Source organism: Mus musculus, chromosome 12 (assembly GCF_000001635.26).
Source record: "Mus musculus strain C57BL/6J chromosome 12, GRCm38.p6 C57BL/6J".
Taxonomy (NCBI): domain Eukaryota; kingdom Metazoa; phylum Chordata; class Mammalia; order Rodentia; family Muridae; genus Mus; species Mus musculus.
Genome location: NC_000078.6, coordinates 31,497,023 through 31,514,148, shown reverse-complemented (window position 1 = coordinate 31,514,148; position 17,126 = coordinate 31,497,023). Strand labels below are relative to the sequence as shown.

Below are 17,126 nucleotides of genomic sequence, written 5' to 3'. Positions count from 1 at the left end.
CCTCAGGTTTTTTTCTTTTTAAACTCTAGTCAAACTGTCCTCAAGCTTTCCCCGAGTCAGTTCTTGTGTTCTTTGATGAACAAGACTGAGAATCCTGGAGCGGATCTCAACACCTCTGGTAGCATGTGGCACTCCCACATTTCTGGTTAGAGTAGGAAAGGTCTGGACACAGTCAGGACTTCTGTGAGTCCACGGCCTTTGTCTGTAAGCTCTCCGCTGACTCAGGGAAGGAAGTGGTGAGAAAGGCTGGAAGGTGGACAGGAGCCAGATAATGAAGGGCCTCACACACTGCATTAAGGAGCTTGGATTTTAATCTCATCTGGTAAGAGATAAAGGCAAAGTGGTGGCTTACATTACCTGGCTAATCCAATCAGCTGACCTAGGTACCTAGAAATAGATTCAGAGGAAATTAAAGTAGAGATGAATGAAGCTTTTGTTTTTGTTTCTTTTTTTTTTCTCCCAAGGAGAGAGTAAGAGATGAAAGAAGACATAGTAGCTTTTGTGATTTAGAAATAAAAGCCAGTCCCATTGATGTGATTGTTTCCATAGTTTATTCTTTCAGGATTTAGTATTGTATATAATTATATGAAGTCTTACTCTAATAATCAAGAGAAAGAAATATGTGCTATTTAAAAACATGGGAGAGAGAGTAGATACTGAGTTAAATCATAGTTACTCTTCCCTTATAAATATGTGTGCACTTGGAATTTACTGACTTTTGTGGTTTTACTTGCTCATAAAAAAAGGAACATTCAGTCTCTAAAACAAAGAAGAGATTGCTTAATATTTTTGTTTAAACCAGTTATTAAATGTCTGTGGCAAAAGAACAAGCTTTAGTAAATGAGGGCTCTATGTTTCTGCCACCTCCTCCCAAGGAATTAAAGCGCTTGGAACTTGGGGAGTGTGGTGCCTCAGCTCTCCTCCACACTGGGTGACTGGCCTATCCAGACTGCTAGTCTCCTCATCCCAGGAAGCTAAAGGGCTACTAGGAGAGATGTGGAGATCCACGTCCTTTGCTTCGTCAGCTTCCGGACCCTTAAGCTGAGGCACTAGGCCCTCCGTCAGCTCCTCCTCAGTCACATATTCAGCAATCCTTTACCTGGTACCTGTTTTATAACTGGCACAGAGGCTATGGACTGGGCATCTGCGGAACCGTAAACAAAACAGATACACTCTCCGTTCTAATGAAATTTATACTTTAATGTGGGAAATGATTAACAGAGAAGCAAACATACTAAGAAAAGCAATCATCCTTCCGTATCCACAGAGATCGGCCTAGGAACTACAGGTGTGCACCGCCACGCCCCGCAGCCTGGACTTTACATCGTCTCTGTATTAATGACAGTACCCAACACAGTGGACAGGTTGTGAGATTAATTACACTGCATTTTTAAGGAAAACTGATAAGTCTGTGGGTTGAATACATATACAACTTTTTTCAAACATTAAGGCTTTTTAATTGACATAATTGTACATGTTTACAAGGTACTGTATATTTTAATATATGTAAACAACATATTGATCAGATCATGGCAAATGGTGTTTCTTCCTGTAGAAAACATTCACTTTCCTCCCTGGACAGGCTGGGGCTTAGCTCAGTAGTCAATGCTTTGCATATACAAGGCCCTGGGTTCAATTTCCAGCACTGTAAAGAAACAAAACAAAAATATTCCCCTTGAGATAATATAATAAATTAATTGCTATCAATGATACTACCATGCAATGCAAAAAATTCAACTATTTATACCTGTGGCTGCAGAAGCCAAGGCCCTGCAGGTCAGACTAGTTACTGTGGAAGTGCCTTAGATGGGAGATATTTGGCAGAGATACAAAGTATCAGAGGAGAGACTAACAGGGAGAATCAGCACACACAGCCCCGGGCAGGTTTTAAGCAGAACCACCAGCATGGACTTTGAAGGCATGACATAATGCAGTTTGCTGCAGGGGGTATTGTCTCGAACCCGAGTGTAGCAAGAGACAAGGAAGTCAAGAAGGTTGCCAGAGTATGGCCTACAACATCTAAAAGCATACTTTTCAAGACAGGGTTTCTCTGTGTAGCCCTGGCTGTCTTGGAACTCACTCTGTAGACTAGGCTGGTCTTGAACTCAGAGATCCACCAGCCTCTGCCTCCTGAGTGCTGGGATTAAAATTGAACACCACCACACCCAGCTATAGGGAGCATTTTAAACAGAAAAAAATATAATCAGCTATCCTGCTTGTTTGTCTGTTTATGGTTGTTTGTTTGTTTGTTTGTTTTTGCAACAGGGTTTCTCGGTGTAGCCTTGGCATTCACTCTATAGACCAGGCTGGCCTTGAACTCGAGATCCTTCGGAGTGGTGGGGTCATCAAACCCCGCCAGATTTACATTTCTAAAAAGGGTTTTCTGAGAAGTGCAGGTTGGTTTATTTTTATGTGCAGGGCACTTTCTCCAAAGGCTACAAGAGAACCTACCATTTTAGTTCTCAGTAGAAACTAGATGGCAAGGGGGTAGGGGCTAGAATTCCTTTGCTATCTGGGCGTCTGAAGGCAGGACCAGGAAGAAGCTGATTGTAAAGGTTCGGGATGTATGAGAGACACATTTAGAAGCTCTCACGGATCAGGCTTAGTGTTGAGGAAGAAGTGGAATTAAGATAATTGCTCCTTGCTTTGGGATCTGACTGAGTAACTAAATGCATGGTAATTATTGAAACTGAGAACACTGCAGAGGGATAGCGTGGGACACTGCACTTCTAGAAGTTCTGTTTAGGGAGACATATGGATGCCAGTTAGTCACAAATAACGGCTGGAAGACATTTGTCAAAAAAAAAAAAAAAAAAAAAAAAAAAAAAAAAAAACCATGTAGTCACATAGCACTTAGGATGGATTTGATTAGGTTACAACAATAAACATGTGCACACACGGGGGCAGGGGGAAGAAGAGGAAGAGGGAGAGGGGGAGGGGGAGGGGGAGGGAGAGGAAGAGGAAGAGGAAGAAAAAGAGGGAGGAAGAGGGAGAGGGAGAGGGAGGAGGAGGGGAGGGGGAGGGGAGGGGGAGGGGAGGGGGAGGAAGAGGGAGAGGGAAGGGAGGGGGAGGAAGAGGGAGAGGGAAGGGGAGGGGGAGGAAGAGGGAGAGGGAGGGGGGGGAGGGAGAGGGGGAGGGGAGAGGGAGGGGGAGGGGGAGGAAGAGGGAGAGGGAGGGGAAGGGGGAGGAAGAGGGGGAGGAGGAGGGGGAGGGGGAGAGGGAGAGGGAGAGGGAGAGGGAGAGGGAGAGGGAGAGGGAGAGGGAGAGGGAGAGGGAGAGGGAGAGGGACAGGAACAGGGACAGGGACAGGGACAGGGACAGGGACAGGGAGAGGGAGAGGGAGAGGGAGAGGGAGAGAGACTGACTGACTGCTGGGATAGGGCTCCTCCATGCCCTGCCCCAGCACTCCAGGCTATTTTAATCTTAGATATCCACATTTCAGCACATGACCACATCGGTATTCATGGAAGCAAGCAGATCTGGAAGGAAGGGGAAGGGGCAACACAGGGTTTCCATTCCTATTTCTGGAACTAAAGGAAAGGACACACATAAATATAATCTTTCAAATGTTCTGAAAGAGAAGAACCAGAAATCTTAGAGAGCACAAATAACGTTGAGCATGACACTTTACGTACCATGACTATCTCCAGAGAGCCCCGTGCTTCAGTTTGTCTGTTTCAGAAGGGTAGGGGACTCAAAAACCTTAAATCCTCATTTTGGGTGTGTTAAGTTAAAGATGTGTTTATACAAATAAAGTGTCAAGTAAGCAACTAAAAGACCTGGGGTGTGTGTGTGTGTGTGTGTGTGTGTGTGTGTGTGTGTGTGCATGCCTTTGATTCCAGCATTTGGGATGCAGAGGCAGGAGGATCTCTAAATTCAAGATCAGTCTGGTCTACAAAGTGAGTTCCAGGACCACCAGGGCTGCACAGAGAAACCCTGTCTTGAAAAACCAAACTAAACAAACAAAAACAAAAACAAAAGAGCAGCTATCTTAGATAGGGTTCCCATTGCTGTGAAGAGACACCATGACCAAGGCAACTCTTTCAGAGGAAAACATTTAGGTGGGGCTGGTTTACAGTTCAGAGGCTCAGTCCATTGTCATCATGGTGGAAAGCATGGCAGCATCCAGGCTAACATGGTGCTGGAGAAGGAGCTGAGAGTTCTCTATCTTGATCCACAGGAAGCAGGAAGAGACAGTGAGCCACATTGGGCATAGCTTGAGCACAGGAGATCTCAAAGCCTGCCCCTACAGTGATATACTTCCTTCAACAAGGCCATATCCCCGAAATAGTGCCACTCCCTATGGAGCAAGTATTCAAACACATGAGGCTATGGGGGCCACACCTATTGAAACCATTACAACAGCTAAATTAAAAAGCCAGGGGAGATGTGAATTTGGGAGATGGAGAGGAGAGTGTGCAGTCTAGGGCTCTAGGCTGAATAAGACTGCTACAGGAAAATATTTCATAGACAACTATAAGAGTACTCTGCACGAGCCCTGCAGACAAGCTTAACTAAAGGGTGGTGCGGAAAGTAGAAGAGAAGAAATAATCAGATGGAATGAGAAAATGGAGAGAAAAATTCTTTAAACTAAGGAAAGGAACTGTAAGGTAGGTGTTTCAGCTCCCATCAAGGAAGCCCCTCTATTTGTGCAAGAAGTTCCACTCCTTTCCTGTGTTAAGTTCATCATTCTGTTCTGAGCCAAATCTGTTAGTGCATGGGCACCTCTCCTCCCGGAAGTCATTTCCCCAGCCAGCCCTCAGGAAATCATAAGATTCTAGGCACACTAGCATCGCTCTGTCCTTTCAGCAGCCACGTCCTTCAACACCTTTGCACTTAGCTCTTCCTCTAACCTAACTTCTTGAAGTTTTTAAGCAAAGACTATGGATTTCTTATTTCCCAGGTCGCATCTTCCCAACAAGACATTCTCTGCCCAGAGCATACATATGCATTCGCCATCCTGTGCCATGGCTGCTCTATGCCACAGTGCTCTACTCTAAGCATGGTCTGTGCTTTACCCTACATGACCTGCTCTAAGCACTTCAGAGCATAGAACCTGTCCGAAATTGTTGTGTGAACAGTGTCAGTTTTACCCCACTAGGAAGCAAGTTACAAAATAGATGTGATACTATAATCCCAAAAAAAGGCAGGTGAGGGCAGGAGAAACATGAGTTTGAGGTCAGCTTAGGGGCTACACAAAGAGATCCTTCCTCAAAGGCAAACCAAAAATAAATGAAAGCAAGTTTCTAGAGGCTGCAAAGCTTAATAGTGGGTAGAGGGTGAAAGCTGGGAACACAAGAAGCAGTTGTTTTCTCCCAAGGGGGAGAGGGTCACCATTTCAGCAATTCTGAGATGCTGTGTTGGAAGGAGGATTGTGGAGAGCATGAGAAAACAGCATTTGAGTAAGCTGGCAAGGTTCTGACTGTGACCGCAGCAGCACAGTCAGAGGGTCTGACTCATGAAGTCTCCCCAGTCACTGTCCTGGGTGCCCGCCTGCTAACTCTGTCATCACAACCTGTCCGTGCATCTGGAGCAGTATCGTACCTAGCCAGAGTTCTATCACAGGGCCTGCAACAGTGTCAGACACACAGCAAACAGTCAGTAAATCCCGAGTAAAGGAGTAATCAGGAAAGACAACGGCTATACAAAAACCACTGGTTTTCAAGAGGGGACTTTTCCAAATCATACCTTATCAGCAAAATAAACATCAAACAAAACCCAAAAAACAAAAACCAAGAAGGTTTCTGCAAAACACAAGCCCAAGGATAACTGTATCCACACAGGGGCCTTGAGTCACAAATCAGAACAAAACTTTACTGTCTTATGCTTTACCGTCTTAGTTTGGGGGGAGAGTACAGAAAACTTATATGTAGATACGAACATTAATTAGTACTACTGCAGTTTTGTTTCCTTATAATTTCCAATTTTTTGACTACAGAATCTTGGGATATTTTATTTACCCATGGGCTGGTGCCACCTAGTGGACATTATCTCCTTAAACAGGTTTGAGTCTAGAAATTTTTTATTTACCTGAGAAAGGAAATGATGGGGACTATGGCTAGTTAAAGTCACTGGTCAATTTCACTTCCTAAAGTCCCCTGCAGACCGAGACGATCATCTCTACTTGAAAGACAAAGAGACTTAAGACAAGGAGACGTTTGGGAAGTTTCCAAGATCAGTCAGAGAGACACTGCAGAGCCAAACTCTCACCACTGTACCCACAGCTCTACAGCAGCAAGTCACCTGTGCAATTAAAGAAGCCAGCATTATGTATCTGTATAAGGGAGGCAAGCAGATGGTGGTGTGCTTTAGTGCCCTGGAGATGAGACTCAAACACCAACAGGTTTCCAAGGAAGCAGTTTGTTTATCTCCACCTACGTGCCTGAATCTAATGCTAATCACCCACTGGAAGTCTTATAATACCATAAAACTGGACGTTGGGGATGGCAAGATGGCTTAGTGGGTAAAGGTTCTTACTTGCCTTTCAGCCCTGGAGACCTGAGTTTGATCCCTAGAAGCCACATTAGAGTGGAAAGAGAACCGACTTACTCTACAAATTGTTCTCTAGCTTCCATACATGACCTGAGGTTCATGCACACATGTAATAATAAATAACTTTTTAAAGCTGGGTGTGAAGATATCAACATTCAGATTTGGGAAAGCCATAAAAGTTCAGTCTTTAACATGAAGATTACACATCAGTACAGCCACCATAAACACACAGCTATGACTGCCTTACCTATACCTTGCTGATGCTGTAGGTGGCTGCTGTGTCATTATATTCTATCCTGACTTCATCAGTATGCATCTCTAACAACTCATGCACCATTACTGCTTAAGAAAAGAATGCAGGCTGGAGTGATGGCTCAGCGGTTAAGAGCACTGGCTGCTCTTCCAGAGGTCCTGAGTTCAATTCCCAGCAACCACGTGGTGGCTCACAACTATCTGTAATGGATCCGATGCCCTCTTCTGGTGTGTCCTTAGACAGCTACAGTGTACTCACATACATAAAGCAAATAAATAAATCTTAAAAAATGAAGAAGAAGAAGAAAAGAAGAAGAAGAAGAAGAAGAAGAAGAAGAAGAAGAAGAAGAAGAAGAAGAAGAAGAAGAAGAAGAAGAAGAAGGCGGCATTTGCCGGGCAGTGGTGGTGCACGCCTTTAATCCCAGCATTTGGGAGGCAGAGGCAGGCGGATTTCTGAGTTCGAGGCCAGCCTGGTCTACAGGGTGAGTTCCAGGACAGACAGCCAGGGCTACACAGAGAAACCCTGTCTCGGGAAAACAAAAACAAAAACAAACAAACAAAAAACAGAGAGGAGAGAGAAAATAATGCATTTCTGATATTTTCTAGCATATATGTGTTTAAAATGTCTCCAATGTTTTCATGCCCATCTCCTATGGCATCCAGAGACTAAAGCTTCAAGTACTGCATTTAGTTCTAAATCTCTTGAGTTTCATTAACCTAGAAAAGTTTCCCAATCCTTTTTCTTCTATAAAACCAGATTTAAAAAAAAAAACAAGGTATGATAATAGCAGTGCAGCTAGATGATCATTTAGGGATTCACAGAGAAGTATGACCAATGGCACGGAGGGAAGGATGCTGTAAAGCACCAGGCATGACCACTTAGTCTCAATGTTAATTTGCAGCCACCTGAGCAGAATCCATTAGACAGAGTTACACTACATATGTTCTTAATTCTAGAGCTCTGCTTAAAATTTACATTTCTTTTAAACTCCCCTCAATTAAGTCCATGTGATGAGTTCATCTTATTCAAATATATGAATGAAAAGTTCAACTTGAATGCTGGGCACCATGGTGCATGCAGATCTCTTGAGTTTGAGGTCAGCCTGGTCTACACAGTGAGTTTCCAGGACAGCCAGGGCTACACAGAGAACCCTGTCTCAAAAAAAAAAAAAAAAAAAAACCCACCCCCCCTGTAGTGGCTATTTCTGGTTGTCAACTTGACTATCTCTGGAATGAACTACAATCCAGAATTGGAAGGCTCACCTGTGACCCTAATCTGGAGGCTGGGAGATAGAAGTTTCTGATCTGGATCTTGGTATGGAGATCTTGAGGCATAGTGGCTATGGATTCCAGAAGATTAAGACTGGGAGATCCCTGAGTTCAAAGTCATCTGGGATTAAAGGTGTGGTGGCACACACCTTTAATCTTGGCTACACCTCCTCTCTCTCCCTCTCTCTTCCTCCCTCCCTCCATGCCTCCCTCCCTCCTTCGCCTGCTTGCCGTGAGGGACTGAGCAACTGCTAGATCCTTGGACTTCTATTCACAGCTGCTACTGACCATTGTTGGGAGTTGGACTGCAGACTAAGTCATCAATAAATTCCTTTACTATATAGAGACTGCCCATAAGTTCTGTGACTCTAGAGAACCCTAATACACCCCCCAAATCGAACTAAAATATAAACCCATAACACTCAAAATTGTACAGAATAAAACAAGGATGCTATTCTAGAATCCCAGTGCAGTGGGTGTGTGTGGTACTGCATGCATATAGTCTCAGCACCTCAGAGGTGGAGGCACATGGTCAAAGTCAACCTTGGCCACAAAGCAGATCTGATGGGGGATAGCCTGCCTGTGCAAGATCCTATCTCCAAAACAAAACATGCTACCAGTCGCCTCAATTCATTTTATTCAGGAATAACATTTGCTGTGGTTTGAATGCTTCTGTCTCCCCCAAATTCATATGTCAAAACCTAATTGGCGTTATATCAGTATTAGGAGGTGGGGATAAGGGGAGATACTTGGGTTACGATAAAATTACAGAGACACCAGAAAGATACCTTTCCTCTTACAAGAGTAAAGATAATTGTCAGACTCCACTTACGAACCAAAAAATCAGCTCTAGCCAGACACTAAACCTTGGGATTTTCATCCTTTAGAACTTTGAGAAAGAAACTTTAAGTTTATAATTCACCCAATCTTATCATATTTTGTGATAACACCAAATAGACTGAGATGATCACGATTAAGGGCACAGGTACTTACCGCCCCCTACACTTTCATGGGTAGATAAGCAGCACCGTTCCTATAGCAGCAGGTGCACTATAAACGCAGCAGTCTCTGCCCCACTTCTACTCTAGCAATACAAGGCGCCTGACTTCCCCTGCCGAGCTCTTGTGTCTGCTGACAACTAAAACAGATGACTCAGCTGGAGATCAGTGGGAAACTGGATGGTCTGGGGAGAAAGGCTATGAGAAAAATTCTTTACGGCAGCTTTATTGTCTTTGGTTCCATGTTTCAGGTGCTTTATCATTCTTGATCCTTCAAACTATGGGCTGAGTGGCTTCTGGCTGTGAGGGACACCTGGAGGGAGGCACTTTAAGGGAGGAGCCTAAAGGCATAGTAAAGAGGGGGATACTATCGGTGGAAAGGTCTAAGCAGTGGGGGAGGTGAGGGGCAGATTGCAGATATGTGGGGAGAATTACCTGGGACAAAGGGAATATAAAGAAGCAATATAGGAGCTGGAGAGATGGCTCAGCCATTAAAGGCTAGGCTCACAACCAAAAATATAAGAAGCTATATAGAAGACCACAATCATATAACCCAAATTAAACACACGCACACACACACACACACACACTGAAGGGAGTTACAATACAGGCTCTTGTTAGTCCTCTTGGTTGCTCACAAGATCAGATTGCAGAAGACACCACACACCTTGGTTGCCAGGTACAAAAAAAAGCAATATGGAACTGAATTGGAAACCTCATCCCTGTTGGCTAGCTTTTGAAGGCACTACTGGGAAATGTATGAACTAAGACATCCTGTCGAGCCTTACCTGCCTGTGCAATAGTGGCATGACTGCTGTTGGGCTCTCTGGTTATATTTGAGGCCTGTTCCACAGAAGGGAATGACCCATGCCTGGCACGATAAACCCCACTTAATGACACAGGTCTGTGGAGTCACAGGCCCAGAGGAGGGACTTATTGTTGTCATTTAAGGAAACTGACATAGCATTAAACTACCTTCTGAATATGTTCATACCTACTTGAAGCCTTATTCAGAGAACCCTCTCCTCACAATGAACGGCACCAAGTGCAAGAGACTCATGGCTTCCCAAAATACCGAGAATAAGTCACAGCTGTGGTCTCAGCCCTAAGCAAGATATTTATATCACCCACTCTAAGGCTCAGGCAACCTTGCAGAAGGGGTATGCTGGAAGACAGGATGAAGGTCTGTGAAATTCTATACTCTCGTTGATACAACCACTACAATCATTAACCCTCAACTATAGTGTTACTTCAAGACTACCCCTGTCTACAGTTATAAAATGGAAGGGCTCATGTGGCCCTACTCTTTACTACTGAACTACTGGGTAGAGACAGAGTCTGGGAAAGGAGGGATTACTGCTTTCAGTTGTGTGCCTACCTCTGAGTCCACCAGTCTCCAACCCACAGTGCCAAATCCATGTTCACAGGCATAGCCCTTGTTAAAACCAATGGGCAACAAAATAAGATGTATGGACATGAATGTTAGAGATTTGTGGAGAGCAACGGGATGGACAGGGATGGTAGAAAGATGTGAGAGGCTGAGGATGAGAGTGGTCTGCAATTATTTGCATATGTGTATAAGTTGTGTAAGAACACATTTAAATAAAAATTACATGAACATTTTCTATTACCATTTTATTCAAATTCATACAATAAAATAGTGCAATTTTTAAAAAGGTCATTTATTTATTATGTATAAAGCATTCTGCCTGCATGTATGCCTGCAGTCCAGAAGAGGGCACTAGATCCCATTACAGATGGTTGTGAGCCACCTTGTGGTTGCTAGGAATTGAACTCAGGACCTCTGGAAGAGCAGCCAGTGCTCATAACTACTGAGCCATTTTTTCAGCCTTAGTACAATATTTAATGTGACTAGTTGTAGTGGATATTCCTGGTTGTCAACTTGACTATATCTGGAGTGAACTACAATCCAGAATTGGAAGGTTCACTTGTGATCCTATCTGGAAGCTGGGAGATACAAATTTCTGGATCTTGGCATGGAGATCTTGAGGCATAGTGGCTATGAATCTCAGAAGATCTGAGCCACACCTTCTGCTGGCAACCTACATAAGGACATTGGAAGAAGGAAGATTCGCTCTTTCTTCTTTGCCTGCTTGCCTTGTGGGACTAAACAACTGCTAGATCCTTGGACTTCCATTCACAGCTGCTGCTGACCATTGTTGGTTGTTGGACTGCAGACTGTAAGTCTTCAACAAATTCCCCTAAAAAAGAGACTACCCATAAGTTCTGTGACTCTGGAGAGCCCTGGCTAATACAGTGGCTCACAGCCATCTGTTGAGACAACCAGTCTCAAAAGACCTGATGCCTTCTTCTGGCTTCCACGAGCACTGCATGCATGTGGTGCATAAACACACACAAGCAGTATACACTTGTACACATAAATACATGAAATGTTCAAAACATATTTTAAAAAATCACATGGAACATGTTCAACATCTCTAGCCATTAGGAAAACAAAAATTTCCCCAGTAAGAATGTGTATCAAAGCAATCAAGAAGCAACACATGTTGGCGAGGTTTGGGGTGGGAAACTTATACCACTGCTTGGAATGTAAAACAGTGTGGAGGTTCCTTTAAAAACAGAATTCCCACATGACCCTGTCATACCACTTCTGGGAATATGCCTAGGCAAATGAGTTAATTTACTATACAGATATTTGCATATCCATTTGATTGTGGCAATATTCACTAGCCAACACAACCAAGGTGTCCAATAACAGATGGATGATTTAAAAAAGCACGTTACATTCACACATGGAATACTATTCTATCATAAGAACAAAGTTATGGAACTTATAGGAAAATGGATAACACTAGAAATCATATTAAAATGAAAACTGGTATCACAAAGATAAGCATCCCATAGTTCCTCTCATCTGTGGGATATAGGGGACATGGTAGTAAGAGAAACTACTAGGGAGCTGGAGGGGAGATTGGAAATGCATAATAGAAGGGGTGAGTATGGTCAGTGTACATTTTACAGAAAGGGAAATGTTACAAGAAAACTCATTAGCTTTACAGCCAATAAAAATTGAAAACAAGAACATACAGGCCTGTGTATAATCCAACTTAGGAACTTAAGAGACTATCTTGTCATACTACTCCTGCACTGATAGAACATGGCAACTATGATAAATGGGGGGAGAAAGCACAGATGCAGAAGCCGGGCATCTGAGTGCTGGGCCACATCAAGGACATGCCCCACTGTTTACTAAACTGAGCCTTCAGCAAGTTTCCTTTTTTATTTGCCGAGACAGTCTATGTAATTCAGGCTGCCTTTGAACTTGCAATCCTCCTGTCTCAGCCTTTAGGGCACCCCAGGAAAATTTTCTAACAATATACCACAAAATACTGAGAAAACTGTAAAAGTTTGTAAAACAATTTGAAAGTTCTTTTAAATCCCAGTTCTCTAGTATTAATAGTCATTAGTATTACTATCATTAACCTATTTTTTTAATCAATCTCCAGTTTGATGGGGGTGGTGGCTATCAAGTACTTCCTGGGTAAAAGCCAGCTCTTAGGCAATCTAAGGTGTTGTATAACCAGAGGCTTTCAGCACCAGATGTATAAAGTGAAGCACGACCTCTCCAGGGTATGGCTGAGGGTAAGGTTTTCATTGTAGCTATGAGGGGGAGCACAGCCAGAGGCATCTGCGTGAGCCCTGAGCAGGAAGAGGAAGTAGTAGACCAAACATGGCCAGAGGTTTGGACCCAGCCACGAGAGGAAATAGGGACAAGAGAGGAAAATGAGAATGAGAGAGGGGAGGGGAAGAAGGGAAGGAGGGAGGGAAAGAGACGAGGGAAAGACAAATGCCAGGGTTATACAGAAAAGCAAAGCCTGGGGGGGGGGGGGAGGGAAGCCCATGAGCTGAAGTGTAGGGTCCACGGGGCTGAGAGGAGCCACTGGTACTTATGATATTGTGATACTGAGGAAGCCTCCTGGAGGCCAGCAAGTACGCACCACACTTAGCCATTTGTCCCAGTTCCTTCTGTAGCAGACAGTGGTTAAATAGCCCAGCGCATCAGCCCTAGATTGAGAGACATACCAGTACCCAACCCCACCCGACTAATTCCAGCAACTGAAAAATTATGAAAAACACCCCGTAGTACAGAAACTTACATTTTTAACAACAACAAAACCAAAAGGATATCGACTTAGAAATGTCCTTATTTGAGTGTACCTACAACCTTGTTTGTAAAGCCGCAATGAGTGGGAGTCTTGGAAAAGACCACAATTAAGACAATCACTAAATAACATGGTATACTTACACTAGGATCACTGCAGTGTTAGTCACCGTTGTTACTGTGCAACGCACACAACACATTGCTACACATACTTGATTCAGAATTGAGTACTGTGAAAATATTTTTAAGAAAGGCCAACATAATAATGTTTTATTGATCTAGGAACTCTGGCACTGAAAGCGTGAACAACCCAAGGTAACGATGTCGTCACCAAGGGACAAGCATAGAGCCCAAATCCCTTGACTCCTAGGCTGATGTTTTCCACTAATTGTGTTCCTTTCTACTCATACGAGAGCTTCAAGTGTGAAGGGCTGGGGAAGGCAGAAGACCTATTATGAGCCAAATCGAGGTGGGGGGTGCTCTGAAGGTCTTCAGCAGTCGCCGTTGACACTCTTCTTTGTTTTGGCTGAGCAAGATGAAAGCGGCAACCACAGACCCCAGGGACCAAGAACTGGAACTAGGTACCGCCTGTTGTGGTAACTCTCTTTTCTTCAGTCGGGGCCTGCCCTTTCTCATCTCTTCCTTCTAGTCAAGCTCTAACGCTCTCCCTCCGACTCCATCGGTCCCTATCTTCCCTCCTTCACCCCCTTTGCACACAACTGCTTTGTATTTTCGTTGAACGGGGACCTCCTGGTGCTCCCTCCAGCTTTAGCAGGGATTCCAGGAGCCTGGTGGTGTTCTCTAGAGCCATGGGCTAGTTAGCATTGTAACACGCGATTCAGTTGAGAAACTACGGTGGGAGCCAGGGCAAACGCGCGTGTCGAGTGGGCGTTGGGGTTCCTCAGGACAAAGCACAATTAGACAATGAGGACCTTGCCTCCCTCCCGGACGCCTAACACAGCTTCCCTCGGGCACCCACGGAGCGTGCGTGTTTACACTTCTCTACACCCGGCGGCGGATCCGGGGGGCATTCCAAACCGTTACTCCGCCCGCTGGGGTGGGACCAGCCCAACGGCTGAGACTGCGCTCTGGGCGGACTACAAATCCCAGAAGGCCTCGCGCCGCAGGGGGGCGGGCGGCGGCTTACCTGCCTGCCGCGCTTCCCTTTGGTTCCTATTGCTTTCTCACTGCGAGAAGTATCATTCCTACAGCTGAGGGCTGCCTCTGGGGAGAACTAGCAGCCTCGACACCAAAACCCTCGTGTTCCCCCTCTTCCCGCCTCAGTCCTGGCTATGTCTGACTCCTTCGCCGGAGTCGGGTGCTACGGCTAGGGAGGGAAGCCCGTGAGAGCAGTTCGGGCGCACTTCCGCCTCTGCGCTCCGGAAGGTAGGGCGCAGGCGCTTACTGCGACTCCGGAGCGACTGACTTCCGTTCCCACTGTGCCCCGCGAGCCGAATCATGGATCACACTGGTAAGGAGGCGGAGGCAGCGGGGGTCCTAGTTTCTTGCCCCCGTGGCTCGTGTGGGACTGGTCGCCCAGCAGGCACAAGGGGCTATGCTCGCCCCACTGCGCCGGGACGTGGCGGAGAGGAAGCAAGCTCAGACCCGGTCCCGGGCTGAGTCTGCTGCTTCCCGGCCTACCCTCCGGAGCGGTGCCTCCATCCTGGAGACCGGCAGCACGGCTCCTTTGGTGCCGCTGAGCTCGTTTCGGGACCCTCCTCCGCGCAGACTTGTTGGAAAGGGAGGGTCCCAGTTTTGTTTTTGTTTTTGTTCTCATTCCGGTTGCTTTGCACTTTTGCTGGGGAAATAGGCGGGCGTTTTCCACTCTCGGAATTGGAGAAGCGTCCGGACTCTGGGCGAGAGTGGGTTGGAGACTTCCTGCTGCCTCTCGGCTTCGGGCGGCTGCTGCAGTGGTCACCGCCTGTGGTTATTGTCTTGTTGGCTTTTCGCGGACTAGTGGTTAGAGAAGAGAGTCGGATATAGTTTTCGAAGTTATAAGCGGAGCATCTTTTCTACCGGAACTCAAAGCATGCCCGGTCCTTCGGCCGTGGTCCTTTCGCATCTTTTGGGGACATCGCATATTACGAGTAGCTTCAAACCTCATTTCTGCTGGCTTCGTTTTCTTGGTTTTAGTTTTAGCACTTGGCTTTGAGTGCTTCAGACAGTTTTATCGCCAAGCAGGAGGAAAGGCTTTTTCTTTAGGAATTGACTGAGTGCGCCCAGTCTTCAAACACTAAGTTATATAATTGCATGCAGATACTTGTAGGCTTGGAGATAGAATGGTGGAATGGTAAACAATAAGACTACGTTCTTGTCTTCGAGTTTTCATTCTGTCAAAGGAGACAAGCAGATTGGTTTCTTCTTTAACAGCTGTTTACAATTTGTGGTGAGAACTTTTAGAAACAGGTGCTTGCCGGGCAGTGGTGGCGCACGCCTTTGATCTCAGCACTTGGGAGGCAGAGGCAGGCGAATTTCTAAGTTTGAGGCAAGCCTGGTCTACAGAGTGAGTTCCAGGACAGCCAGGACTACACAGAGAAACCCTGTCTCGAAAAACCAAAAAAAAAAAAAAAAGAAAAGAAAAGAAAAGAGAGAGAAATGAATGCCCATGGAGTAGGAAGTTTCAGAGTGCCAGGGAAAGGTGTTTTTGGAATGGTAGGAAGGTATAGAGAGGACCAAATGTCGGTAGACTAGTTAGCTTTAAGTTGAGAAGGAGAACACAAATTACCTTTTTCAGGACTTTGAAAATCATGATAAAGGGTTTAAGTGGCTATGAAGCAACAATTTTGACTCTTCTATGGAGAATGGTGTAGGAGAGGAACAACAGAAGTAAGTATAAATCATCTATGGGTGGTTGCAGTGCCACAGAGGGAGGCTCAGTTTAGTTGAATCGAAGCTCAGTGGTAGAGCAACTTAACCAGCTAGCACGGGTCCCCAGCAACGCCGTAGGGAGAATGGGAGCAGGACAGAGAGAGTAGGCAGGGGGAGTGGGAGCAGGACATAGAGTAGGCAGTTGCCACAAATATTTTGGTGGAGAATCCAGCAGCTGCTAATAGGTTGGTTTGTGGAAGTATGTGAGAGAAATGAAAAAAACCTGAGTTTCCCAGTAGAGTGTCTTGATACTGCATGGGTAAAAGTATTACCCTAGTTTCTAAGTTATTAGCCAAAGATTGCCTGGGGAAATAAAAATTATTCTAACATGAAAATAATCACTACTGACCTAGCTAAGGTTAAAAAATGAGTTTCAGGGCCCGGTGGTGGTGGCGCACGCCTTTAATCCCAGCACTTGGGAGGCAGAGGCAGGCAAATTTCTGAGTTCAAGGCCAGCCTGGTCTACAAAGTGAGTTCCAGGACAGCCAGGGCTATACAGAGAAACCCTGTCTCGAAAAACAAAAAACAACAAAAAAGTGTTTCCAGACAGCTCTCCTTTCTGTTTAATGTTAGCTTTTCTAGATTTTAAATCAGTTATGACAAAGTCTCCTAGTGCTTCAGTTTTTTTGTTTTTTTTTTTTTTGGTTTTTTGAGACAGGGTTTCTCTGCGTAGCCCTGGCTGTCCTGGAACTGACTTTGTAGACCAGGCTGGCCTTGAACTCAGAAATTTGCCTGCCTCTGCCTCCCAAGTGCTGGGATTAAAGGCGTGCGCCACTACGCCCGGCGTGCTTCAGTTTTAATTGCTGCACATTTTGAGAAGAAAAATATGAAATTAAGCCAAAGACTCAAACTTTCACAAAATAAATACAAATTTGAATCATAGAGCCTTTGGCAAACCAAGAAATGGTAGTTAGCTAGTTAATTGACAATTTTCTGACTGAGTAGACTTCTCAAAATAATGATTTTTAATGTCAAAGGATCAAGAGGTCTTGTAAATGGGAGTATTGAAGTAGAATTCTGCCAGAAAAAAAAAATTTAGAATTTTTTTAAATGGCAAACACGTATTGCTTTCTTTAGTGTTTCTCTAGATTGCAGCAGTGTCA

The 17,126-nt window shown here is 45.0% G+C and overlaps 1 protein-coding gene and 1 long non-coding RNA gene across 13 annotated transcripts in view; one reads left to right on the top strand and one right to left on the bottom strand.

Moving 5' to 3' along the window:
- Positions 1 to 1,179: 1,179 nt before the first annotated feature.
- Gm40362 lies at positions 1,180 to 14,529 on the bottom strand. Its single transcript, XR_872643.3, has 2 exons — positions 14,303 to 14,529; positions 1,180 to 1,645 (listed from the first exon to the last, which is right to left on the bottom strand). It is a non-coding gene; the product is annotated as a predicted gene, 40362 (long non-coding RNA).
- Positions 13,473 to 17,126, top strand: part of Cbll1 (Casitas B-lineage lymphoma-like 1) — a 15,848-nt gene continuing 12,194 nt past the window's right edge. For 4 of the 12 annotated variants that reach the window (XM_006514939.4, XM_006514938.4, XM_006514937.4 and 1 more), the window contains exon 1: positions 13,611 to 13,736. In XM_006514939.4, coding sequence (XP_006515002.1) covers positions 13,691 to 13,736 — 46 coding nt within the window. In that variant the 5' untranslated portion in view covers positions 13,611 to 13,690. Of the gene's footprint in view, positions 14,627 to 15,697; positions 15,982 to 17,126 lie in introns of those variants that run through there. The other 8 variants (NM_001253848.1, NM_134048.2, NM_001253847.1 and 5 more) reach the window with 4 other exon arrangements.